We start from the raw sequence: 26,865 nt of genomic DNA on the forward strand, positions 1-26,865 counted from the left end.
GATCTATTTCACTCCACTGGTGACTAGGAAAGCACAAGAGCATTGTTTATGATTCAGAACTCATATAAGTATGTTGTTATGGAACTGGTGTGCAACACTGATGAACTAATGTCTACAACAAACCCAACAAACGGTCACCTAACTTCTGCTTGAAGACATTCAGACATGGAGACTTCATGACTTCCCAAGGCAGCTCATTTCACTTTTGGAAAGCTTGAATTGTTAGGAAGCCCCTCCTGTTGAGATGAAATCTATCTTGATAGTTCTGGTTCTACCTTTACAGGCTAAACAGAATAAACCTAATCCTTATTCCTCAGGATATCCCATCAAATATTTGAAGAGAGTGATCACCTCCATCCTAAGTCTTTTCTTCTCAAGTCTAGCACAAAACAAGAGCCTAGATTTCTAAATCATGTGTAAAGCCCTGTGTGGTATGGTTCTTTCCCTGCATAGCATGAACTTATGTCCTCCCCCTGTCATCTGGGTCACTTGCCTCTGGCACTAGTCTTAATGCTCCAAGAAGCATCTCGTCCCCTGAACAATGACACCTGGGCACAGAACACTCCTTTGGGGTTCAGAGTTCCCTTTGCCTCACGTTCTTCTTCTCTCTTTAACAACCCAAATGCATCCTAATATCATTGTCTATTTACTCTGTGAGTTATCTAATAGAAGATACTTGAAAATTCTGGAAGGGCTAGTTCACACAAAATTCAGTAAATTAAATCGCCTAATTCTCTTCCCAGTGAGGCAGGTGCTGCCATCTGCTCAGCACAGCAATCACAATATGTGCTCTGTAGACCCATAGCACATAGCATCTATATGAATTCCCAGGGAGGGAAGAGTCTGAATTGTACAAGTGTCTGTGACCCATGGTCTAAACTAGCCAGAAAGCATAAAGGTATTTGCCTTTTTCCTTTCCCTGGCATTGGTGGGCATGCTGGAATGTTCATTAAGTTACTAAGTATAGGCACTTTCTAGTCCTCTTTAGGAAAATACCCCTCTTTTGGACTCTGCACTCTGGCTGAGGTTCTGGCTAGGGATGCCTGATGCATTATGAAGGGTAAATTCCCTTAGGTCTGTGCTCCTACTGTATCCCTTGGCCCATTTTGTACTTCTCTCTCAATATAATGATCCCTGACCTTTCCTTTTGGCTAGGCCAGCCTTTGGCAGAAGGCTCTTGAGATTGGGCAAGGGACCATTCACCCACAAGGAACAGCTGCCTCAGGCTTGAAGAATCTCTCCATTGTTATTTACTTTGGGAACATTTTGCAATTCTCTGATTTTCACACTCTTTCCAGGGGAGAACATAAATCACAGCATGTTACAACAGGAATGGACTTTTGAATTCAGTGTTAGAGCTGAAAGTGACCTGAAGATATAGAACATGAAAACTGAAAAGGACCTCTGATCACAGACTGTTAAAAGCTTAAAGGGACCTTAGAGACTGTCTAGCATATGAGGTTAATCTGGAATCCACAGAAGTCCAAGGGGTCTGTGGATAGGTTTTGAGGGGTCTGTGATTTTGGATGGAAAAAAATTATTTTAGTATAATTGGGGCTTCTTAAAATAATCCTATGTATTTAATTTTGTGCTTTTAAAAATATTTTGAGAAAGGGACCACAGTCTTTGCCAGACTGTCACAGGGATCTAAGATGCACAAAAATTGGCTAAGAAGAACATGATCTAGTCCATCTCTCTCATTTTACTGATCCTGTAGGGGATATAGCTAGGAGCAGACAAAGAAGGAATCAGAATAACAGCAGCTAACATTTGTGTAGCACTTACTATAGCCCAAGCACTGTTCTAAATATTTAACAATTATTATCTCATTTGATCCTGATAACAACCCTGGGAGACAGGTGTTATTACTATCCCCATTTACAAGAAGAAAATGAGGCAGACCAAGCTTAAGTGACTTGATCAGGATCACAAAGCTAGTAACAAAGGTCACATTTGAACTCAGGTCTTCCTAACATCAGGTTCAGTGCTTTATCCACTGCACCACCTGGCTGGATAACTATCTTAAGTATAGAGATATAAATAGGTACATAGGCCAGCCTTCCAATCAGTGTATATGGATGAAATATTCTTAGATAACCAGAAATGTCCACAGATGAATATTTATTTCATGATATCATAAGACTGATATCACAGCACTGTGCAAACATGTTAATATGGACCCACCCAACCAAGAACCAACTCCTGGATATATCACTGAGACCATCAGCACCTTTCCATGTCATCACTTGTAGTTAGACCAGGATACCCATTGTGGGTTTAAGTGGTTGAGGAAAAGGCAGATTCAATCTCTTCCACCAGATAGCCTCTCATATATCTGAAGAGAATGACTGCATCCATCCCAAGTTGGGTTGACACACCTTTCCCAAAGTCAGGAGGGAAGATGGCGCAGGGGAGAGAGTGCTGGATTTGAAGAGCCAACTGGGAGATGGTATGGCATATAGAAGACTGATCTAGGAGTAACTTGGAGATCATCCAGTCACAGGATCCCAGATCTAAAATTAGAAGGAACTTTAGCTATCATCTAATCCAAACCTCTCATTTTAAAAGATGAGGAAATTGAGATCTAGTGAGGAAAAAGGACCCCATCAAAGTGTACACTCCACGGGAGTTCAAAGGAAGAGGAGATCACCTTGGGCTGGAGGAAAGAAGACAGTTGTCAGTTAGGAGATGAAATTTTTAGCTGATCTTTGAAGGATGGTTGGGATTTGGAGAGGTAAAGATCCACAAAGAAGAATTAGAGGTGGGAGAAAATGGTACAAAATGGATCTCTCCCTCCTCCACCCCCAGACAAAAGAAGCCTAACTAAGGCATGAGAATGAAGAAGTTGGGTAGGGAAGAGACAGACAGGATCAGCCTCAGTTGACAGTATCTCCTTAGTGCTATGTCATTAGCTGACACTAAAATTCAAGTTCTTGTTTAGTTTAGGGGCTGATGTGCCAAGCTGTATCCAGGTTTCAGTGTGACAGAAGCCTGGGAAAGTGTTACCTAGAATGTAAACGGCAATCTGTTAAGTCCAGACTTGTAGTGGCTGGAATAAGATGATTTCTAAAAGTCAGTTAGCTAGCCTCACCCTACCCCCCCAACTCCACCCCTCAGCAGCCCTACCAGAGACCAGGAACTCAAGCCCCACCACAAGGGAAGAGGCCAACTGGACAAAGTTCTCCCACTCTCCTAAGGCCATAAGATCCATCCCTTCTTGGCCCCATGAAAAGTCAGACAGTCCTGTCAGGAAGTAACCAGTGCCCCACTTATAGAGAGGGAGGGTTCCCTTGAGAGAGGTATCCTTACAAAGAACCTTCCAGGAAAAGCCTATGTTTGAGAGAGGTCAACTGACTAAGACATAACAGTGAATGTTGTCCTCAGTGTGGCTTAAACAGCTGGATAGGGCCTAAGTCTGTCAGGCCATTTCTTTATGCCTTTGCCAAAGCCAGGTTCCCATATCAGGTTCAGCATCTTGTATCCATCCTTTTACTGGGCAGGTTCCAGGATGGCTTAGCAGTCTCTAGACTAGTGACCTCTTCAAAACAGCTGTTATTGGTAATGTGAGTTCCAGGTGTGGAGTGATGGACCCTGCCCCCCACCCTTTATAAAAATTGATTGGAACTATAAATTGCCACATGAAAATATACTCCAAGTCAGTAAGAGTGAGAAATATGAATTAAAACAATGGTGAGGCTTCACCTCTCTCCATGCAAAATAACAAAAATGAGAAAAGATGAGAATACTGTATTTGGGGGGAGGCTGTGAGAAGACAGGCACACTGATTCACTGTAAACAGAACTTCTAAAAGAGCTGATTTCAATTTGGAATCATGCAAGAAAAGTGACTAACTCTCTTTATGCTTTGATACAAAAAAATCTCAGTTAGAATATACTCCCAAGGAAGTTAAAGAGAGGGAAAAAGGTCCAACAGATACCCCCCCCTAAAACAAAAGGGATAGCATCACTCTTATATGGAAGTGAGGAACAAAGTCAGTGCCCATCGATTGGGGAAAGGTTGAAAAATTAAGGCATATCAATTTAATGCATCCCTGCCCCTGCTCTTTCAACCTTTTGGCATAAAATTGCCAAAGTGATTTTCCTAATGTCTAAGTCTGACCAAGTAACCTTACCCTCACTCAATAATCTCCAGTAACCCTCTATTAGCCTCTAAAATTAAATATAAAACTTTACCTCATACTGCAGAGAAGAAAAATGAAACAACTCTCCTGGAGCTCTCTCTTTTCCCTTTATCCCTCATATCCCTCTGAGATCAGCCATTACTAATTCTTCTAATCTGTAAAGAAATGGCCCCTAAGACCAACCCCTTGCTCCCTTCTCTCCATGTTTTCCTGTAGACTGACCCCACAATCATCTCCACTATCTCTCCAATCTTCAGTCTCTTCTTTACTAGTTCCTTCCCTGCTGCCTACAACGATGCTAATGTCTCCCTCATCATTAAAAAAAAAGCCCTCACAAGATTCTCCATCTCTGCTATCATTCTATATTTCTCCTCCCCTTCTTGGCTAAATTCCCCACAAAAGTAATCAAGATTTCTTCTCCTTTGCTGATCTTTTACATCCTCTGCAACCTGGCTTCCAGCTGCAAGCCAGTGTAAACTGCTCTCCCTAAAGTTACTAAAACCTATTAATTGTCCAATCTAACATCCTTTTCTCAATCATCCTTCTTGATGTCTGCAGCATCTCTCATCACTTTCCCCTCTTAGATGCTCCTTCCTCTCTGGATTTTCAGGACACTGCTCCTTCTGGGTTCTCCCATCTTCTCCACCAGTGTTTCTTAGACTCCTTTGCTCAATATTTTATGCATGCTATGGTAACTGTGGTGACCCCAAGTCCTCATTCCAGATCTGCTTCTCTCTTCTCTCTATTCTTGGTGATCTTTACTTGGTGATCTCATCAGGTCTCATGGGTTCAATTATCATCTCTATTTTTTCTTTTTTTAAAAATATAATCTAATATTTTATTTTTCTCCAATTACATGTAAAAACAATTTTAACATTTTTTTGAGATTTTGAGTTGCAAATTCTCTCCCTTCCCCCCCTCCACTGAGAAGACAAGCAATTTGACATAGGTTATATATGTGTAGTTTTGCAAAACACATTTCCATGCCATCTCTATGTTGATGACTCCCAGATCTCTATATCTAACCTAAGCTTTTCTCCTGAGCCCTAGTTCTATATTACTGTCTCTTAGACATTTTGAATTGGATGTTCCATAGACACATCAAATCAATAGAAGACAAGAAGAGCTCATTATCTCCACCCCTAGCCCACCACAAATCCTCTCCTATTCTGAACTTCTCAGTTATTGTCAAGAGTAATTGCCATCTTCCCAGGCAACCAGATTTACAACCTTGATATGTCATCCTTGACTTTTCTACTCTCTCTTTCTCATATCTCCAATCAATTGTCAAATCTTGTCATTTCTACCTTCACAACATTTCTTGTATATAAAATATACAAGAACACCCTCTGCCTGCTCAAACAACCACCTCCCTAGTTTAGGCCCTCTACTCTTCATCTTGTAAGATGGCAACAAACATCTAATTGGTCTCTATGTCTCAAGTCCAATCCAATCTATTCTCCACAAAATGGCCAAAGTGGTTTTCCTAAAGTATAGGACTGACCAAGTCACCTCAACCTCACTCAATAAATTCTAGTGACCCTCCATTAGTCTCTAAAACTAAATGAAAATTCCTTTGTGTTCAAGTTCTTTCCCACCTGGCCCCTTCCTACCCACCAATCTTCCTATACATCACTACCCTTGAAGCATTCTGTTACACTTGGAGATGACTCTCTCAGTTGTTCACAATAAACTTTGCTTTGGGAAGATGAGGGATTTATGGGGACTATGAGAAGCCATTTTTCATGTAAAGCTCATTCCACAGTATTGTCCTGTGGCCACAATGACCAGGACCATATTACAGACATTTACTAGCTGTATGACTCTGGGCAAGTCACTTAACCCTGTGTGCCTCAGTTTCTTCATCTGTAAAATGAGCTGGAGAAAGAAACAGCAAACTACCCTACTATTTGCCATGAAAACCCCAAATGGGGTCATGAAGCATTAGTTGGACGTATCTGAAAAAATGACTCGACAATAACAAAGATACGAAACACTCAGAATACAAAGCCATTTGAAATTGTCCCCTGCCCTTGGGGAGCTCATACTCTACTGGGAAAAGGCCATATTGTGCCACCACCCCCCCACATATCTAGATGTATGTATACACATATAAATATATACTTGTATATGTTTACATACATTTATATTTCTTAGTCTCTTAATATTTATTACAAACCATGTCACCTCCTGGGGCTTCTTTGGTCAAAGCCCAGATAAGCCCAAGATACCTATGTGAGTCACTTGTAACAGATGCATATGCTTTAGATGTATGGACTGTTTAATTAAAGATATAATGTAAGAGTTAATGCTGAGCCTTTCCTGCTTCCTTTTATTTTTCAAGTCATGACTAACAATCAATCAATCAAAATCCATCCATCCATCAATCAATCAAGTCCTTCTGTCTCCCTCACTCAGGATATTTGCTCTTCTTACAAGCAGATAGCTCTTTAAAGAATACTTAGCATTTGTAAGTGTATGATAGGGTGGTGTTGGAAGGAGAGAGGTAATCTGTTACCTTCTGTCCTTAGGAAGAATATAACTCAACTGAAATAAGCCCCTTCAAGATTCAGTTCAGGTGTCACCTCCTACAACACAATTTTCTCGATTCTCCAGTTGTTAATGACACCCTCCTACCTCAATGACTTTGTATTTCTCCCATATTTACTTCTCTGTGTTGTTTCTCTGCCTCACCCCAGCCTCATCACTGAGCCTAGCCACCTCCACAGGTGTCATTTTGGGGAGTTCAGATCTTTCCCTCCCTTGCCCCAAACTGCCAGTGGGAGACAGGAAGATACATCATCAACACCTCCTACCACTGAGGGGGGCTACAGACTGAACTCTTACCCAACCAACCCTGGTTGCCCACTACCCAGTTCCTACAGGCACAGGATATATTCACTGCCTGCTGAATCCTGGTCCTTAGATCCTTGCCGCTACTAGAGATATCACAGAGCTCCCTTTCAGTCTAAGCCTTGAACTCACTATCCCCTTGGTAGGGGGCCATCTGCCCTGCCATTACTCCACAAAATCCTCTGGGTCTTGCTATCTGCACTACTCTTTTCCCTAACTGGCCTTTCTATCTGCTATGAACTAAACATAAACATGAAGCCTTCTTTACATGTTGTCTCCTTCAATTAGAAATGCAAGCTCTTCAAGAGCAGACAAGTGCTTAACTCCAACAGGTTAGGCCATACTGTTGTTATTATTGGATGAATCCCAGTCACTTGACCCTTCTGGGCCTCAATTTCCTAAATTTTAAAATATTGAGACTACAACACTCTAAATAAAATCAAATTTTGTTGATATGTTGGTTATTTTTGTTAAACCGCTTCCCTCTGCCTCTTTCTTTTCATTTTAAAAAAAATTTTATTTTTTAATTTACTTCTAGTTTTCAGCATTCAGTTCTATAAGATTCTGAGTTCTCAATTTTCTCACCCTCCATCCCCTCCTATCTCCCCAAGATGGTGCACAATCTGATATAGTTCATACATATATATTCATATTAAATATATTTTTACATTACTCATTTTATAAAGAAGAATTAGAACCAATGGGAGAAACCATGCTTCCTCTTCATTTGTAATCTTTACTCTCTAGATAGAAAGGAAAGGTGTTATACTGGGAAACTAAGGTGACAAAAAACAAAAGCTATCACTTTTTATTTTTCACAAGGTGTTTGATAGCCGACTTCTAAAATCCTCTCCTGCTCTAAGATACTATGACTTCTAACGTCCTGTCTAGCTCTGAAGTTCTTTGAATGCTAAGATCTAGTTCAGCCTTACAATCCATGCTAACAGCTTATGAACATAGACTGGGGCGGGGTTACGAGATGAAACAAAGTAATGGATAACCAATGGTTAGCCTGTGTGCTCCTCTGGCAACCCTGAGATGAAAAAACAAAGCAAACAATGCCTGGGGGCACTTATGGGAGGACAGAGACAAGACTCATAGGCAGGCAAGGATGGGGGATCCGCCTTACTGGCGGAATAGCCCATGTTCATAGATCCCAGAGCAATGGGATTACTAGAGCATTAATGACACAAAATGAATAATAAATACGTGTTAAGCTGGGAAACACACCACCAGTGAATTCAGATCCGGCCGTCTAGACTGGAGCTTGGCTATGAAGTTGTCTCATAAAGGGCTAGGGAAATCAGGAAAACCCCGAATTCAAATCTGACTAAGATACCTACCCGTTGTGTAATCCTGGGCAAGTTAACTTCTGTCTGCCTCAGTTTCCTCAACTGTAAATGGAGTTGATAATAAAACTTACCTTCCAGGGTTGTTATAATGATCTAATGGGATAATGTTTGTGAGGTACTTAACAAAGGCTCGCATCTTTCCTTCTTTTCTTCCATAGGGTCCATCTGATGGTATCCCCTCATTCCAAATGCTACTCTGCAACAAACAGCTCGAACCCCAGGACCTGGACAAATCACTTTGGTCAGAAGGCACTTGCCAAACTCACTTAATGCCTGTCCTGACTTTGCTAGACAGAAAGCAGACACACAGTTTTGCAGGCAGAGCCGGGGATGTGACCTGAGGGAATCCAGAATTTGGGGAGGAGGAGGAGGAGGGTGAGAGGTGAGTGACAACTGAAATATTTTGACTTTTTTGAGGCCATTCATCTTGAAGCTGCTGTTTGATCCTTCTGGGATTATCACACAGGGAAAAGAAATCATCAAATTATGTTAGTCACTCGACTGGCCTCTGACTCTTCATCCTTAATATTCCTTGCACAGCGACAGCAGCTCCCAGAGTTTGTTTGCAAATGTGCTCTAAATGAGAGTTTGAAGAGATATCACTGCAGAGGATCTCAATAATTGTCACCACCAAGGAAAGTCGCTCACACAAGGTAATAAAAATGTCTTACCCTGGTGGAATGGAAAACTCCAAAGAGCTGTAGCGTGTGGGAAGGTCATTTTAGACTGCATTCAAGCTTCACAGCACAGTGAAAGTCTAACTCCACTCCCAATATTCCCCTTTGCTTGGAAACTTGAAAGCTTGTGGTAAATGGAGTGGGGACCATGAGACAAGACTGGTGTCTGGGGATGGGGCCAGCTCACTTTACTGACTAGCCATGAAGCTGCAGGCACTTTCAGGATGGGGTTACTGGGAGCAATGTGATCCGACCCTTTGTGTATCTAATGTGTATCTTAACAAGCAGGATTAGTGGTGTTCCGATGTAGACTGACTTCTCTCTTCACTTGGAAAACATCTATAAATCTCTCACCGTTTGGAAAGTGATAGCATAACCTGATCCTCCAACATGCACGTTTACAGGGTAAAACATATACAGGGTAAATTTAAGTTTTCCAAATCAGACTAAAAATGAAAGAGCTACCCTGAACTAGAAAAAAACGGGGGCGAGGGGCAGGGGAGACAACAGAAAGAGTATCAGATTTGGAGTTAAGAGGCCACAGGTTTAAATCTTGTTTTTCCCACTTGGGTGACCTTGGGCAAGTCCCCTCATCTCTTGGAGCCCTCAGCTTCCCCATCTGTAAAATGAGGAGGTTGGAAGCAACATAACACAATGGAAAGGGCTCAGGACTTGGAGTCAGAGGATCTCTATTGGAATCCCAATTCTGCTCCTTCCTGGCTGTAGGTGGGGCCTTGGGGAAGTAAGCCTCAGATCAATGGGTCTGCAGACTAGATGACTTGCAAAGTTCCTTCTGTTTCTAAACCCAAGATCCTGCAAGACCAAGAAGGCAGGTTAGGATGGAAGGCAGATTCATAGACTCCACTGAAAGAAAGATTTTGACCACAGGAATGATATGATCAGAGCTGTGTTCTGAGATTACCTTGGCAGGGGTTTAGAAGGATGATTTAGAGGTTGGAAAGATTGGAGGCAAGGAGGTCAGTCAGGAGGCTATTTCAACAGGCCAAGGGAGAAATTCTATGGATTTGAGCCACAGCAGTAGCAGTGGGAATAGAAGAGGCAGAAGGAGAACATACAGGCATACTAATGACTAGGGAACAGGGACAGCAGGGATAAGATGATGACTTTGGTCAGGTTTGAGGACTAGGTGGGACATCTCAGAATCATGTTCAATACATGGTAGAAAATACAAGACTGGTCTTTGAAGAGAGCTTAGTTAATCAACAGGAATTTATTATGTACCTACTATGTGCCAGGCACTGTGCTATAAAAACAGTCTCTACTCTCAAGGAGCTCATATTCTAATAGCAGAGAGAACATACAAAAAATTGTGCATACGAGATCTATATAGGCTAAATGAAAAGCAACCTTAGAGGAGCAGTCAGCTAGGTGGCACAGTGAATAGAGTGCTGGGCCTGATTCAAATCTGGCTTCAGACATACTAGCTATATTACCTTGGGAAACCTGACTGGCCTCAGTTTCTCCATCTGTAAAATGGAGGAAAGGGCAAACCAATGCAGTATCGTTGCCAAGAAAACCCCAAATGGGGTCACAGAGAGTCAGACATAACTGTAATGATTCAATAACAACAAAAATCTTAGAGGAAAGGTAATGGAAGGGGGAAGAACTAGGGGGGGAACAAAAACAATCTCTGAAGAAGGTATTTGAGCTGAGTCTTGAAGGATTCCAGGCAAGCCAGGGGGCAGAGGTGATAGGCAAGGGTGTGTGTATGTGTGTGTGTGTGTGTGTGTGTGTGTGTGTGTGTGTGTGTGTGTGTCTGTGTGTCTGTGTATGTGTGTATGTGTGTCCACTGGATCACAGAGTACAGGGAGGACGGTAGGGTGTAAAGAAGACCAGAAAGGCAGGAATGGGTCAAATTATGAAGGTTTTAAAAGCTAAACATAGCTTTTATATTTGATCTTGGAGGTAATGGGGAGCCATTGGAGTTAACTGAGGGGCAGTGGTCATGGTGGTGGTGACATAGATCTGTACGCTAGGATAATCACTTTGGCAGCTTAGTGAAGGATGCATTGGAACAAAGAGAGATCTGAGATCAAATAAGGCTAAAGCAATTGTCCTGATATGAGATGATGAGGAACTGTCCCAGTGTGGCAGCTGTGTGAATGGAGTTGAGACATATAAGAGACAGGTTATGAAGGGAGAAACAAAATTTGGCAATAGAATGGATTTGAGAGGTGGCAGGAATAGATTAGGGAATGATCTACAGAGAGACAGGCATAATATGGTGGAAAGAGTACTGTATTGTTCCAAGTTAGAGAGCCTGGATTCAAGTCCTGGTTCTTGTACTTAACACCTGTGCAACTTTAGGCATTGTACCTAATCTGTAAAATTAGGTGACTGCATTGAATCATAAGATCATAGCCCTAGACTGTTAAAGGGACCTCAGAGTCCAACCCACTTCATGTACAGATGAGGAAACTGAAGGATAGAATGCTCAAATGACTTGTCCAGAGTCACATAGGCAGCACCTGGGATAGAATTTGAACTTGGATCCTCCTCACTCCTACACCAGTCCTATCCACTACAACACGAGTCCTATCTTTGATGTTTTCTAAGGTCCCCTTTTGGTCTTAAATCCTAAGAACTAGCTGAGAGTGTAAAGGGAAGATAGAAGTGAGGAGGCCCCTAAACACAATTACTTGTCTTCATCTTTTGTACCTGAAATAAAATTTGTCAGGCTAGTCTACAGATGCTCTATTTTCCAAAGGCATCTATGCAAGTTTTTAACTCCCACCTGCCAAGTGGGACAACAGGGGGTCCAGAGTCGAGTTTGAGCGTCCCTCCCAAAGAAAGCACCCTGGGGCCATCCATTGGAAGTCAGTATCTAAGCCCTACCCTCAGGCATGTCTAGCTGGAATTCAAACTTGTCCTCTGATCTTTACTAAAATGAGAAGGGAGGGAGACCAGGTCTCTTTTCTGGATTAGGTCGCTAAACAAGACCAAACACAGAGCTTTAAAGATAAAAGGTACTTCTTCCAGCCTCAGCCCCACTCCCCTAGCCTTCAAATCAATGTTAATCACCTCCTAATTGCCTCTTATCATCTAGTTTCAAATTCCAAAATGCGAAGTCACTATTCACCTGTCTCAGAATCCTTATCTCTGAAAAGTCATGAAAGCCACAGATGGTAAAAATGTCCCTTTAATCTTACTCTGACAGGCTTTACGCATGAAAGCCCTCTGCAAATCTTCGCTTAAATAATGCTCAAAGGGTTCAACTTACTCTCCTGCCTCTCTCCCCACAGGGCGCCTAAAATTTCTGCAGGTAATTAGGAGAAACTGGCTTCCTTCTTACTCCCTTTGTTTCAGAAGGGGGCAAGAGAAAACAAACAAACAAGAAAACCCATGACCACTCCTGGCTCGTAGTGGGTCAGTTGCTCCCACACCCCAAGTAAATGGAGCAAATGAGCCTAGTGGTGTGAACAACACCGATGACAAAAATAATAATTAACATTTCTACATCGTTTTATGGCTTACAAAATTTTTCACAGATATTCTCTCACTCAAACCTCACAGCAACCCAGTGGGGCAGGTATTATCCCCATTCAATACCTAAGGAAACCAAGAGGGATAATGAATTTCACTCTTTTCAAGTTTTTCTATAAGGCTCTGTCTATGCTCTCTAGCAGAACAAAAGCTCTTTGAGGTCAGGGAGAATATGATTTGTATTTATGACACCTAACACCTCTTACCTGTAATAGGCAGTATTTATTTAATTGAAAAAAAATTGGGATTTGTAGAGTTAGCATTGAAATTGCAAACCAAGAGGCTGCTAAGTGGCCCAGGCCCAGGAGATAGAGCACCAGCCCTGGAATCATGAGGACCTCTGTTCAAATCCTGCCTCAGACAATTTCTAGCTATGGGACCCTGGGCAAGTCACTTAATTCCAACTGCCTCACAAAAAAAAAAAAAAAAAAAGCAAACCAACCCTGGGTCATCCCTGTGCACTTGTCAATCTTAGGTCTAAACAGAACTATGTGTCCCTATACTCTAGGGAGACCAAAAGAGCTAAATGGACATAAGATCTGGTCTCCTCATCTCCATTCCCCCCCTCATTCTCTCTCAAAATTTTTGATTTTTAATCATTCATAGTGTATCCAGAGCAGATTACCCGAGCTCTCTAAAGTCTCTTACAGCTCTAAACTTTTGATTCTATGACTGTTTAGTTCGCTTAAGGATTTATGGGGAGAGGAAAGGAAGAGGGTTGGGAAATTATATGTCCTTGTCTTACAAAGTTAGCTATTTGGGAAAGTACTCCTGTTAAACTACTAAGAACTGGGGGGTTCGAATGGGAGGAAGATAAGGAGGAGGATATCAGACAAACAGGAGGGGGGAGTCAAGCCAGTTTTCGACCATGCTCTTTTAGAAGCAGGTATCTTAAGCTGGGAGCTATGTAGTTTATGGTTGTATATCAGAGTTAGTAATGGACTCGTTGAGTGCAGTCCATTGCTGGAATCAGGACAAAAAATGGTTGTTCATGCAGTCGTTTCTCAGGATAAGATTTCCTTGAATCCCCATACATTCAAGGGTAGAATGTCTAGAATTTCAAGAGTTCACCATGTTGTTTCAGCATAAATGAACCAAAGGCTAAGTCACTGAGGATGAAGTATGATAGCCTCTCAGAGCCCAGGGGTACTTGGGGAATCTTGTCTAACCCTTTCCCCAATTCAAAGCCCCCTAAATGGAACCCCTGGCAAATTATCACTTAATTTCTGATTGAACACTTCCAAACCTGGGATCCCATGTGGAATCTGAATTTCTAAACTCTAACATCACTGGCTGTATGACCATAAGTGAGTCATTTCCCATTCTTGGGCTTTAAGTTTCTCATCTCCTAAATGGGGATAATGATTCTTGCAACAAGAGCCACTGAGATGTAGTAGATAGGGGTCTAGCCGCAGAGTCACAAAGACCTTGGTTGTGTAGTAGAGAGTGTACAGCACGTGGTCTATTGGCCACAAGTGTTGCCCAAACCAGATTAAGATGTAACTGGGAAATATTCAACAAAGCAAATAAGAAGACAATAAAATATAAACATTAGGCTTAAAAACTAAGTCAATATGTGAACTGTAGGAATCTTTACTCACAGATTAGTGGCCCCTTTTTCTACTTGAGTTTGACACCACTAGTAGCACGTGGGGCATGGAGGTAGAAGATCTGAGTTCAAATCTAGCCTCTGACAATTACTAACTGTGTAACCCTGGGAAAATTAGTTAACTTCTCCATGTCTCAGCTTCCTTATTTATAAAATAAGGGATTTAGAATTGATGATCTCTAAGGTCCCCTAGAGTTCTCAATCAATCATGTAATGATCCTAAGTCATGCCTCTGACTGGGCAAGTCACTTAAGCACTCAGCATCTCTGATGACCCTTTAAGACTAAGTTGCCAACCGGCTACAGATCTGAACTGGTAGACTGAGTTCCCTAGATGGACAAAATCACAGGTCTGGATAAAAAATGACAATAATCTTACATTACCTCCTTCCCAGAGCTATTACGACTAACTGCTGGTATCCCACAGGACTATGTCCTGGGCTCTCCTCGTCTCTCCCTCTGTACTACTTCACTTGGTGATCTCATCAGCTTTCATAGATTCAATTATTATCTCTATGCTGGGATTTTCAGATCTACTTATCTAGCCCACCCTTCTCAGTTGCCCTCTAGACTCACATCTCCAAATTGTCTACTGGATATCTTGAACTGGATGTCCTGCAGACATCTTAAATTCAACATATCCAAAAACTGAATTTGTTATTTCCCTCCCCAAGCTCTCCCTTCTTCATTTCCCTTTTTCTGGTCACTCTGAGGGCATCAACATCCTCTTAGTCACCCAGGCTCACAACTTACGTGTCATGAATGACTCTTCACTCTCTCTTACCCCTCATATCCAACATGTTTCTAAGGCCTGTTGATTTTACTTTCAAAACGTCTTTGAATATACTCTTTTCTCTTTTCTTACAGTGCATCCTGGTGCAGGCCCTCATCACTTCATGTCTGGATTATTGCAATAACCTGTTGTTTTATCTACTTGCCACAAGTTCCTCCCCATTCCAGTTATTCTCCACTCAGCCAACAAAATGATCTTCCTAAAATGCATATTTGACCATGTCACTTCACTACTCATTCAACTCCAGTGACTCCCTCCCACCTCCAAGGTCAAATATAAAATCCTCTGGCATTCAAAGCCTTCATAAATTGTCTCCCTCTACTTTTCCAGTCTACTTTTACCTTACATTATCACCACATCCCACTCCCAGACATGGCACTAAGTATAGGACAACCAGTGACACCAAATACTGAGCCTTCTGTCAAAGGAGCAAAACCCAGTTTGGTACTGTCAGACCCAAAGGTTTCTTCAAAATTTCCTGGAAACCACCTACCTGATTCTCTTATAGAGAATATACTTTCAACCACCAACCCACTCTGTAGTCAGAAATGAAGAGCAGCAGGAGACTCTACACCAGGCCCTCTTTTCTTCCTCCCACATTTATCCATCAGGCCAGTGATAAGCAGTATTAGACAGCCAAGACACAGAGAGTCTGATAAACCAGACAGCAGATTAAATGGGGTGAGATCTCTGTGCACTGGGAAATTAGAAGCTCACTCACAAATGTACAGACATTGCCCAACTCCTTTTAAGAAGATGGAGACCATTCATAAGCATCAAAAGGGAGACAACCAGGATGGAGAAGGGTCTCCAGTTCATGTCCTTATGAAAATCAGTTGAAGAAACTGGAGATGTTTGGAATGGAGAAAAGAAGACTTGAGGAAGTTGGTGGACATGAAAGCTGTCTTCAAGTATTAGAAAGGCTTCCATGGAGAAGGATTAGACATCTTCTGCTTGGCCCCAAAGGGCAGAGCTAGAAGAAATGAGCCAACTGGTTCAATGTAAGGAAAAGCATCCCCATTAGAATTTCCCAGAAGTAGGGGGCTCCCTTCCCTGGGGGCTTTTAATCAAATGCTAGATAACCACATATCAGGGAAGCTGTGGAAAGAATTCCTGACTTGTTGGACTAGGGGACCAGTGATGCTCCTTTAAAGTCTCGGGTTCTGGGATTGTGTGATCAGTTCAATTCAATAAATGTGCATTAAGAACTTCCATGTGGGATGTGGTACTAACACAAAGAATATAAACACAAAAAGAAAAGAGCCTCCAGACAGAAATCAAGAGACTTGTGTCCTTATCTTGACTTGGACAGTAATTCACTACTTAACTTCTGGAACTTCCTCACCTATGAAATGAGGTTAATAGCTACACCCCTGGGATGCTGGGAAGGTCAGATAATAACGACTCCAATGTATATATCAGTTCAATTCAAGAAGCTTTTATCAGCTGCCCACCCTGTGTATGGCACAGAGCTGGGTGCTAGAAGAACAAAAAAGAAAAAGAGTTCCTGCCTTAAGGAGATTCCATTTTCCTGAAAGGACAGAATGTACAAAGATAAGTAAAAATAAGATCATTTGAAGAGGGGAGTGGCTATAGCAATGGGGAATCAGGAAAGCTTTGGCATGAAAAGTAACACCTGATCTTCACTTTGAAGGCAGCTCAATGTGGCAATGGATAGAAGCACTGGGCTTCAGGAAGACCTGAGCTCAATTCTAGTCTCAGACATTTACTACCTCTGTGACCTTGGGCTAGTCATTTAACCTTGGCCTGTCTCACTTTCCTCAACTGTAAAATGGGGATAATAATAGCACCTATCTCCCAGGCTTAGTGTGAGGATAAAATGAGGTGATATTTGTAAAGCACTTGGCAAAGTTGTTGGCACATGGTTGGCATTTATTAAATGCATGTTCTCTTTTCCTTCCCTTGGAGGAAGGTAAACTGGAATTAAGGGGAAGACAGATTTTTTTGGAGGGGAGTGGTGGGGGTAAACTTCAAGTGCCAGGCTAAGGAGTTTTCATTTTATCCTAAAGAAACCAGGAAACTGCCACATATTTCCAAGAAGCATCCCAAATAGACTTTTACAAATCTCAGTAAGGCAGGTCCCAGTCAGTCAAAGCAGAAGGCCCTCTTTTCTTCCTCCCACATCTATCCATCAGGCCAGTGATAAGCAGTAGTAGGCAGCCAAGACGAAGAGTCTGATAAAGCAGACAGCAGGTTAAGTGGGGCTGAGATCTCTGTGCACTGGGAAATTAGAGGCTCCCTCACAAAGGTCATCAGTTAGCAGAGGCACAGAGCCAGACCTGTTACACTGCAGCCATCATCATGAACTGCAGTAAAAATCATGGTCCCCAGCACTTCCACCCATTACCAACCCTCCCCCCCACCCCTCCACCTCCCCAGCTCTGTGGAGCAGAATCGCACAGCCAGGCTAATGAAGGCTCCAAGAAATGTCTCCCTATCCTGAGAGCCGAGTCTCTGCCACCTGGGTGAGGATGTGTAGCTGTCAATCAGGCATGTCTGGGGCACAGCTGTAGAGATGATTAATTCAGCTGTGAATCTCGCTGATTGCTAGGCAAGTGGAAGAACTTATTTGTGGATTTGGTATGAAAAGTGGGTCAGAGGACTGACCTAAAATTGACTGCCCCCATGCTCCACATTCCAGGCTTGCAAGCCCAGCTCCATGTCCTACAAACCAGCATAAGTAATATTTGGGGATGGCTGCCTCAGGGCAGGGGAGAAGAGGGGCAGAGGAGACCCCAGGGCAGGGCGACAAAATGCATAAGTTACAAGAAAAGAATCTGGGAAAACACGCTGAGCTGCTTGGCCCTCAAATCTCCCCCTCCTGCTCCTCAAAGAGCCTCTAACTTCTACTCCTTACACAACAAAACAAAGCCTATGGCTTCTCCTTTAACACAGTGGAGAGCAAAGTGGGCAGGGAGTGGGGGAGGGGGAGGATGTAGATAATTCCTCTTGAGGTTGAAAAATCACCCCTCAGAAGCACAGAGTATTTGTATGCACATGTATTGGAGGGGAGGGAAGGGGAGGTGCAGCTTGTCCCAGCCATTCAAAAATGAGGCATTTGCCTTTTAATACAGTTCCAGAAATGGTCCCAGAGGCACATAACACAGATTCAGGATAAAAAGGGGTCAAGCCAGATGTTTCCAAAGACTCTTCACCCACCCGCTTCCACCACCTCCATCTGCCTTAAGTGACCTATGAAGAGGAACACTTATAAATACATTCTCTGCAGGAACACTGAAACTCCACAAGTCAAACCACAGTGACCACTTGGTAATGATCCTTCAAGACCCAGATCACATCCCACCTCATCCTCGAAGTGTTCCTAAGTATTCAACGAGAGCATGTAAGAAGTAGCATGATATGGTCAAAAGAGTGGGTCAGGGGAGAAACAACAAGCACTGGCTCTGGGCTTAAGAAGACCTGGGTTCAAATCTTGCCTTTGATATTTCCTACTTGTGTGACCTTAGAAAGACATCAGACAATAATAGACTTAGGACCTGGGCTCAGATTTTGCCACAGACACTATTAGTCCTGTGACCCTGGGCAAGTCACTTGTTGTGTTTGTCCTTTGTTCTTGAAGAGGACCATGACATCAAGATGATGACATGACTTGCAGTTGACTTTAATCTGAGTGAGGGAGGACTGTGCAAGGTCACCAACTTCACTTTTTTCTCCTGAGCCATGTGGGTCCTATGGCCTGAGTCTTCCCCTCCCAGCAAGTCACTTAACCTCTTTATGACTCAATCTTCTCATCTGCAAAATGTGGGACAAGGATGGGGGATGAGGAGTCAAATTCAGTGGCCTCTTAGAACCTGAAAAATTCTGAATCAAGGATCCTTTGACCTTGTGCAAGTTAATTAACCTCCTTGGGGCTCAATTTCTTCATTTCTAAAATGAGAGGGTTGGGGTAAATGACCCGTGATGTTCCTTCCACCTCTAATTCTAATTCTATATACAAATGTTTTGAAAATTATAAAGTATTTCCTAGGCTCTGATTGTCCTGGTTGCTGAGACCTGTTGATGTGACTTCCCTCTTTCCGAAGGCTTTTGATTTTCTCTAACCACTGAGAGCTACAGTCTCCCTGCCCTCCATCCTGACGGACAGCCTGGATTCTAGATCCCAGGAACTACCCTTAGCATAGAGTCCTTAACCCTATTGCTTATTGACTCAGCACAACAAAGGGGAAAGAGCAGAAGGTTTGGTTTCTACAACTACCATAATATGGAATTATTTATTAAGAAGGGAGGAGCATAAGGAAGGGAGAGAAATAAGTAAACGAATGTCCCATAAAAGGAGATCAACCTGTCTTCTGCATTTTTTCATAAATTAGTTTTGCTATCTTCTCATCATAAATATTTACTTTCTAAAAGGAGCATCATGCATAATGGAATATCTAACCTAATGGTCGGTTATTAATGCAGATGATATTTCTGGGGTTATTGACTGCTGAATGATATTTTTATGTCTAGACACCGGTTTAATTCCCCCTGGTATCATTCCACAGCGAAGCTTAGCCTCTGATTGGATTATGAATATAAAAGGATTTTTATTCATCATATCTAGCCATTTCAACTTTTCTTAGGGTTCCTGGGTATTCATACTGGGCAGCTGCAAAAAGGAAAAGGGGAAGATTTGGGAGCTCTTGAGTGCTTGGCCAGGAAGCTACATAATATAGCAAAGAACAAAAGGCTGAGGTATTCAAGTACTAACTTTCCACTATAACTAGCTGTGTGACTTTGGTCAAGTCACTTTCCCAAAATCTGTAATGAGGGGATTACATGAGAGGGTCTCAAAGGTCCCTTTTCTTGCTCTAATGTTCTTGAGACAATGGAAATTCTTTGTCTTGGTCACTCACTGTATAGTTCAGACATAGTCCATGACATAACTCTTGTATAGGAGGAAGTGAAGGTACTAAATATTTACATGGCACCTACTACATGCTGGACAATGGGTTAAGTGCTTTTCAAATATTATCCCATTTGATGAACACAATCTGATTTTTCCAGAAAACTTAATCAGGAGATGACTCAATAACCTATAGGTAACCGTGCAATTTCTCACTCACCAGTTTATCCACTAGCAATTTCCACAGGGAATGAATTTGTTCAGTGTTACCACTGCCCCTTATTTTGAGATAGGAAAGAAGCCAGTGACAAACGTCTTAACAATAATCATGTGTATCTATATATCGCTTCATAATTTTCAAAAAGTGTTCACAAACATGATCTCATTTAATACAATAATAAGGCAGAAAACACATTCTTCTCATTTAATTGATGAGAAAACTGAGGCCCAATGAGTTGGGGGTAGAACCCAGGTCTTCAGCCAAGTTTTTCATCAGACCATATTTGGTAACAACCTGTCATTTTCTTAGGACATAAGACTGATGAGAACAAATTTAATAACTTTCAACGTTTCCAAAGGGTGAAGAAACTATAGTGACAGAAACGTCCCAAAGCAACTCACCTTTCTTTGAATTCTAGAAATACTTTGGCCAGGCTGCTCCCACCAGCCATCATCGATACATCAATGGCCCTCAGGAAGCTGTTGTGCACTTTAATTAAGTCCTGCGATGAAGGAACAGGTAGCATGTTACCATACAGACACCACGAAGGAAGAGTTCACAGTTCTTGTAAACAATCTGGTCTCTTTTCATTCTCATCAAATGTTATAATGTAAGAGACTCCAGCAAGATGTATCCCTGAATCACCATAAATACTCATGTGTAATTAAGTTAGAAGGTTATACAATGATAAATGTACATCAGAGTTTTGAGCATGTTAAAGTCCCTTTATGAATCCTAAAGGGAGCTGTCCAACAGCCTGTCATAACACACAGTAGTCAACCCTGACCAACCCTGGGCACAGGAAATGAACACAGATGGAATACTACAACCTGTTGTTGGCCAGTCCCTTGGGCTACTTCTTCCCTATTGCTGAAAGAGAGAAAAACTCAGAAAGCCAGTTCAGGTCCTGTTCCCACTAGGAATTCTTTTCCTCCATCATGGGGGAGGCTGTATTGGGGTAAGAGTGGAGGATCAGGAAAGATTTGCTTTAGAAATATTATCTGACTTTACAAAATGGATGTATTACACAACTTGGTTGTCAAGTTGAGCATGATATCTTGTCTCTGAGCTTAATATCCATCTATTCTTGATAAACTTCCTCTATGAAGCCTTCCCACATACCCCGTGTAAATTTGCCCACATTGAAAAGTTCAATTCAATTGAACAAGCACTTATTAAATGCCTACTGTGTGCAATGCAGTAAGTTAAGCCCTGGGCATACAAAGACACAAGGCTTCAAGGTGATTTTGCCTTCCATCAAATTCCTCAAAGTACTCTGTTGGGATTTTACCTTTGTATTCATTTTACTCTCCTTGTATCAGTCATTAATTATTATATTATATATACACATATAAAACATGTAATTATCATGTATTTTATGTATTATATATAACAATACGTAATTATATAATGTTATATATATATATATATATATTATTATATTATACCCCACCACTACTTATAAAGCAAAGTCTTTGAGAGTAGGAACTGAGTCTAACTTACCTTTGTATACCCCAGCATTTAGCATTGTGCTTTGTCCATGGGATAGGGATCTGGGACTAAACCATTGATACGAGGAATTCCTGGATAAGGAAACTCTTTCTACCAATGTAGGTTGGCACCTCCTCCACAATTTATAATCTCAGAGAGTTGCCTAAAAGTACCCGAGGCACTGAGAAATTAAATAACTGGCCCAGGGTCATGAAGTTATTCTGTCAGAGGAAAGACCTCAATCCAGGTCTTCCTGACTCCTAGGCTACCTCTCTACCAACTTTGCTCTGCTTTCAGTCAGTTAACTAACACTTAATAAGCTCCTACTATGTGCCAGGCACCTTGCTAAGTGCTGGGGATACAAAAAGAAAAAGGCAAAAGACAGTTCCTGCCCTCCACAAGCTCACAGTCTAATGGGGAGATATGTAAACAATTACGTACAAACAAGACAGAGACAGCATAAACTGGAGATAATCAGCAGGGAGATTGGGAGAGGCTTCTTTCAGAAGGTAGGATTTTAGCTGAGACTTGAAGGGAGCCAGGAAGTGGAGAGTGTTGTGGGCATGGAAAACAGCCAGTGAAAATGTTTGAAGTTAGAACTAACTTTGCTCTCTATCTCTTGTGTATTCACAGATTGTTCACCTATCCATAAGTCTAATGGAGTTAGGAGATAGAGTGTCATATCTGAGGAACAGTAGGAGGGTCAGTGTCGCTGTTTTCAGGAGTATGTGCAGCTTACTCTGTTTATATCGTCACCTCTCCCAACCTCCATCTTAATGCAGGCCACAGCAGTAGAACGATACAAGGCTCCTGCTTAAGTTTATAAGCTGGATTGCTGGAGAGTTGGTTGCAAAGTTCATCCCAGTTTCCTATGAGGCTCCCACTATATGCTTTGGTCATCGACTCCCTGGCAGAACTCAAAACAGGCACCATCTCCCACCATCCTGACCTCAATGAGTGTGCAAAATGAGGGGGCAGCAGGAGCTGCAGGTCCTGGCGACCAGGCTCTCACTTGGAGAGATGAAGCCCAGATGTTCTTTGCCTCCTTGGGCCAATGAGAATGAGGGAGGCCAGAGCAGGAGATCCATGCAGCGTGGCAGCTGTTCACATTTCCTGGCTACTGTGCAAGTGCAGACTAGCTGGGCTACGAATCTGGCATGTGTTCTCTGAGAAACTCCACCGATGTGTGTGTTCTGGCCCAATTATTTCCCTCTTTCCTACAGTAATCATGTTCATGGGAAGCTCCATGTATGCACACCTGTAAATCACTTCCTTCAAAGGTGCAGAGAAGCGTCTATCTCTGACTATTGAGAAAGCTCCTGCTGGTCATGACAGTCCTTCATATTCCTTCAAATTTTCACAGCTCCTCTTGTGCAAAGAACTCAAAATACTTTCATGGTTATTTTTTCCTCTTCCAATGCTACTTTTCCAAAAGCAAAACCTGTGATTTCTTTCAGTGTCAGAAGCTCCAGCTAAGGAACTTAACCAATACAGGCTGGCACCTTTGTTGCTTGGTATACTGAAAAGTTAAGTGACTTGCCAAGGGTCATAAAACCAATGTCAGGGGCAAGATATGAACCCAGGTCTTCTTGACTAAGAGGCTACCTTTCTATACCTTAAAAGATGCTGTCTCTTATCCTCTCCTTGTATGTCCTCACATTGAGTCCTGGTTGAGATAGGAAGGATAAGGTCTACCTGGCAGACAAGGGCTAATCTGACTGCCTTTCAAAAAATGAAGTTGTTGAAGAGACAGAAGCAACGAGTCTCTCGCAGCCAAACCCGGGGAGCATTACGAAATCATCTTTGGGTTACAGTGCCAAGTATCTGATAGACATTAATATGCCAGGAGCACAGGGTACTAGTAATGCTCTAGGTCCTCTTCATAAGGTGAGAGCCAGTGGGTCCATAAGGTCAAAGACTTGGAAAGAGGAAGCACATCCCCTCTGAGGCTCTTACCTCCAGGTTGATGAAGATGGCTGTCATGTCCAGAGGGCTCAGCACCAGCTTCAGAGGATTCATGTAGTTCTGAAAGAGAGAAGACCACAGAGCATGGGGGAATGAATGCCTTCTAGAAGGGAGAAAAGAGGCAATTTCCTTTACCTCTGCCTCTCTCAGGAGGAAGAAGGATGAGGAAAATTGGAGCTCAAGGTCAGTTTGCATGTGAGACTCAATTTAACTCAGGTCAATGAACATTGATTCAGTTCAATGAACAATGTTAAAGGCCCTCAGCCAGACCCCCACTGACAGTTCAGTTCCTTGAAGGCAGGTATTACGCTTTTCGGCAACACATGCCATCAATCTCTCAATAAACAAGAACTACAGAAAGAGCTTACTATGTGCCAGGCAGTGTGGGTACAAGTACAAAGAATGGGGAAAAAATGTCCAAATAACTATACTGCACACATGAGCATGGGAATGTAATAACAAGAGATATCAATACTTTTTTAAAATTTAAAAGCATATATTCTATATGTAATATCTTAGAAAAACATGGATAGATTTGCATAAAATAATGAAGAGTGAAATAAGCAGAATCAAGAGAATGTGGTAAACGGTAATAGCAATATTGTTTTAAAAACAACTTCGAGTGAAGAAGTCATTTTGATGATTATAAACACCCAATTTAACTACAAAGGATAAGTGAGGGAAGGCATGATAAATAGAAGTACGCATAGAATGAGTTTACACACACACACACACACACACACACACACACACACACATTTGTGTCTGATGACAGCCATCTCTAGTGCAGGGGGAAGGGGAAAAAGAAAAAAAATACTTGATAACTTTATTATATATTTAAAGGAAATAGCAATTTGTACACAAAAGGTTTGCAGTTTCATGCGTAACCATCTTTTTTTATAATACTATTTTATGATAATGCCTGTCTTATTCCATAAATGAAAAGTAAAATAAGTAAAAAAAAAAATTTTTAACTATGTGATAGAAATAAAGGACAAATTCAAAGTGCTCTGAGACAATCTGAGAAGGGAGAGCTGGTTTTCAGGTTGTGGGAGAAGGTGATGCTAAAACTGAGGCCCCCAGATAGCTTTCAAAGGGTCAAGATAAGAAAACTAGATATTCCAGGAAGAGAGACCTGCGGCATTCCCTGTCTATTCCTCTGGGGAGTATGGGACTTAGGGCTGGAAAGATTTTTAGAGATCACCTATTAAGTCCTTTCTCCTGACCTCCAGGTTTCATATTTCCAAGTGTCTCTAACACCTTCAACTGGATTGTCCCATAGAAATTTTAAACTCAACATGTCTAAAACTAAACCAATTAATTCCCTTACCTTTCCCCCCAAATCTCTCCTTTCCTCACAATGTCCCTATTACTGCTGAGGACCCAATCATCCAGGATCATAATAGAGGTATTGCCCTCCAATCCTTACTCTCTCCCAACTTGTATATCAAATCAATGGCCAATTTCTGTTGATTCTACCTTTGTAACATCTCTTAGACATGCCACCTCCTTCTCTGCTCTGACACTGTGACCACCTGATCACCCACCCTGGTATAGACCTTATCACCTCACACCTCACAAAGCTATTTTTCTATAAAGCACAGGTCTGATCATGTCACCTACCTTTGCAACCCCTCACTCAATCAACTCCAGTGGCTCTCTGTTACTTCTAGGAAAGAGTATAAAATCCTCTGTTTGGCTCATAAATCCCCTCACAACCTCTTTTCTACCTTTTTCCAGTCTTAAGTAACAATCTGAGTACTGTAGCTTTTGGTATTAAATTCATTCAGAACCAGATGTCCAAGGGCTTCACAGGGACTTAGAAAACCACAAATTAACATCATGCATCCACATTCCACTGCATTTTTATTTATTTTGTTAAATATTTCTCAATTACATTTTAATATGATTCAGGTTATATTAAAGAGTTTTGTGGGCCCTTTGCAGTACCCCTAGTCAGGAGCCTGACCCCTCCACTCCAGGCAACTCTTCAAGACTCTGAGTTCCAAAAAAGGTATTCGTTTGCTTTGATGAAAAGCATCAATTCCCTCCATTAACGAAATGACAGGTCCCTACCCCTATTTGAAAAGTAATAATGATAACAACATTTATAGATCACCTTACAAATATGTCATCTGAGCTTCATAACATCTCAGAGGGGTAGGTATTATTACTACCCCCACTTACAGATGAAGCAACTGAGGCAGGCAGAGGTTAAATGACTTCTTCAGGGTTATGAACCTATTAAGTGTCTGAGACTGGATTTGAAATCTCTTTCTGTTCTCCCTGATTACAATCTAGAGCTCCATCCACTGCAGCACCTAGCTTTTGTACCCAAGGCCACACTGATTTAAAAGAGATCGATTTTTCTCTCACCTGTGCTTTGCACATAGTAGGCGCTTAATAAGTACCAAACTGAAGTATCATTGTTCTCATTTAACAAACAAGGAAACTGAGGCCCACAGAGGGAAAGTAACATGTTCAAACTGGCTAGTCAGTGATAAAGCCAGGACCAAATCCCAGGTGCCTTGAATCCAAATCTAGTCCTCTAGATTTTCTTGATTCTCTCCTTTCCTAACCCAAAAGGTTTTCCTGATTCCATCTCTGCTCTCTCCTGATCTATCTTTTTCACAATTGTCACAGTAAGCTTTGGAATGCATGGTTCCGACCATGGCATTTTCCTGCTCTAAGACAAAAAAAATTCCTGTCTCTGCATTCAATGTGACATTCAAAATCTGTAAACCAATGAAAGGGAGCCTACAAGTACTAGAATGAGGAAGCATTGCTGGGGATCAGCTCATAGGCAGGACCATCCCAAGATTGCACAAAGGCAAGGTCGGAAAACCCCTCATCATCTGCCTTAAAACACTTGTCATATTCCTCTCTGATCGGAACCTCAGGCTATAATCAACTTCCAAAAATAAACACAGAGCAGGCAACGAAGCCTTCTAAATCAAACAGACCCAGCATGCTTGTTTTCCTCCCCACCCTAGATGAGCAAGGTAAATGTTTGGAAAAGGAAGCACAAGTGACCAATCAATGGAGGCACTGTGGGGTTTGAGTGCAGGGGCAGAACTGCAGGAATGCAAAGATGGGGAGGAAGACTGGGAAATAGTGCCTGGATGACATCACTGGCTGCTGAAAGAAAGGCTTCCCTTCACAAGCCAGGACAATCAGCATTCATTGACCCCAATTTCCAAGCCAGAAATTCAGGCAGTGAAATATTACTTTAATCCAATTAGTTTCTTAGACAAGCTTGCCTACTCTACCACATTAAAAAAAATACACACAAAACCAAAAACTATCCAGTAACTTGACGTTGGCCTTGATAAAAGCGCCAGGAAGATGCCACCTGGCTTTCTGTTTCTTGGACACATATGTGGCTCGTTAGATG

General features: G+C 42.0%; 1 protein-coding gene across 3 annotated transcripts in view; it reads right to left on the reverse strand.

Annotated features, from left to right (window-relative positions):
* Positions 1-26,865, reverse strand: part of VAV2 (vav guanine nucleotide exchange factor 2) — a 462,307-nt gene that overhangs the window by 50,906 nt on the left and 384,536 nt on the right. For all 3 annotated transcript variants that reach the window (XM_072632889.1, XM_072632887.1, XM_072632888.1), the window contains exons 7-8: positions 23,463-23,531; positions 20,417-20,517 (exon numbers count right to left, since the gene is read on the reverse strand). In XM_072632889.1, the coding sequence (XP_072488990.1) occupies positions 20,417-20,517; positions 23,463-23,531 (170 nt within the window). The remainder of the gene's footprint in view (positions 1-20,416; positions 20,518-23,462; positions 23,532-26,865) is intronic.

The sequence above is a fragment of the Notamacropus eugenii genome, chromosome 1, assembly GCF_028372415.1.
Source record: "Notamacropus eugenii isolate mMacEug1 chromosome 1, mMacEug1.pri_v2, whole genome shotgun sequence".
Lineage (NCBI taxonomy): Eukaryota > Metazoa > Chordata > Mammalia > Diprotodontia > Macropodidae > Notamacropus > Notamacropus eugenii.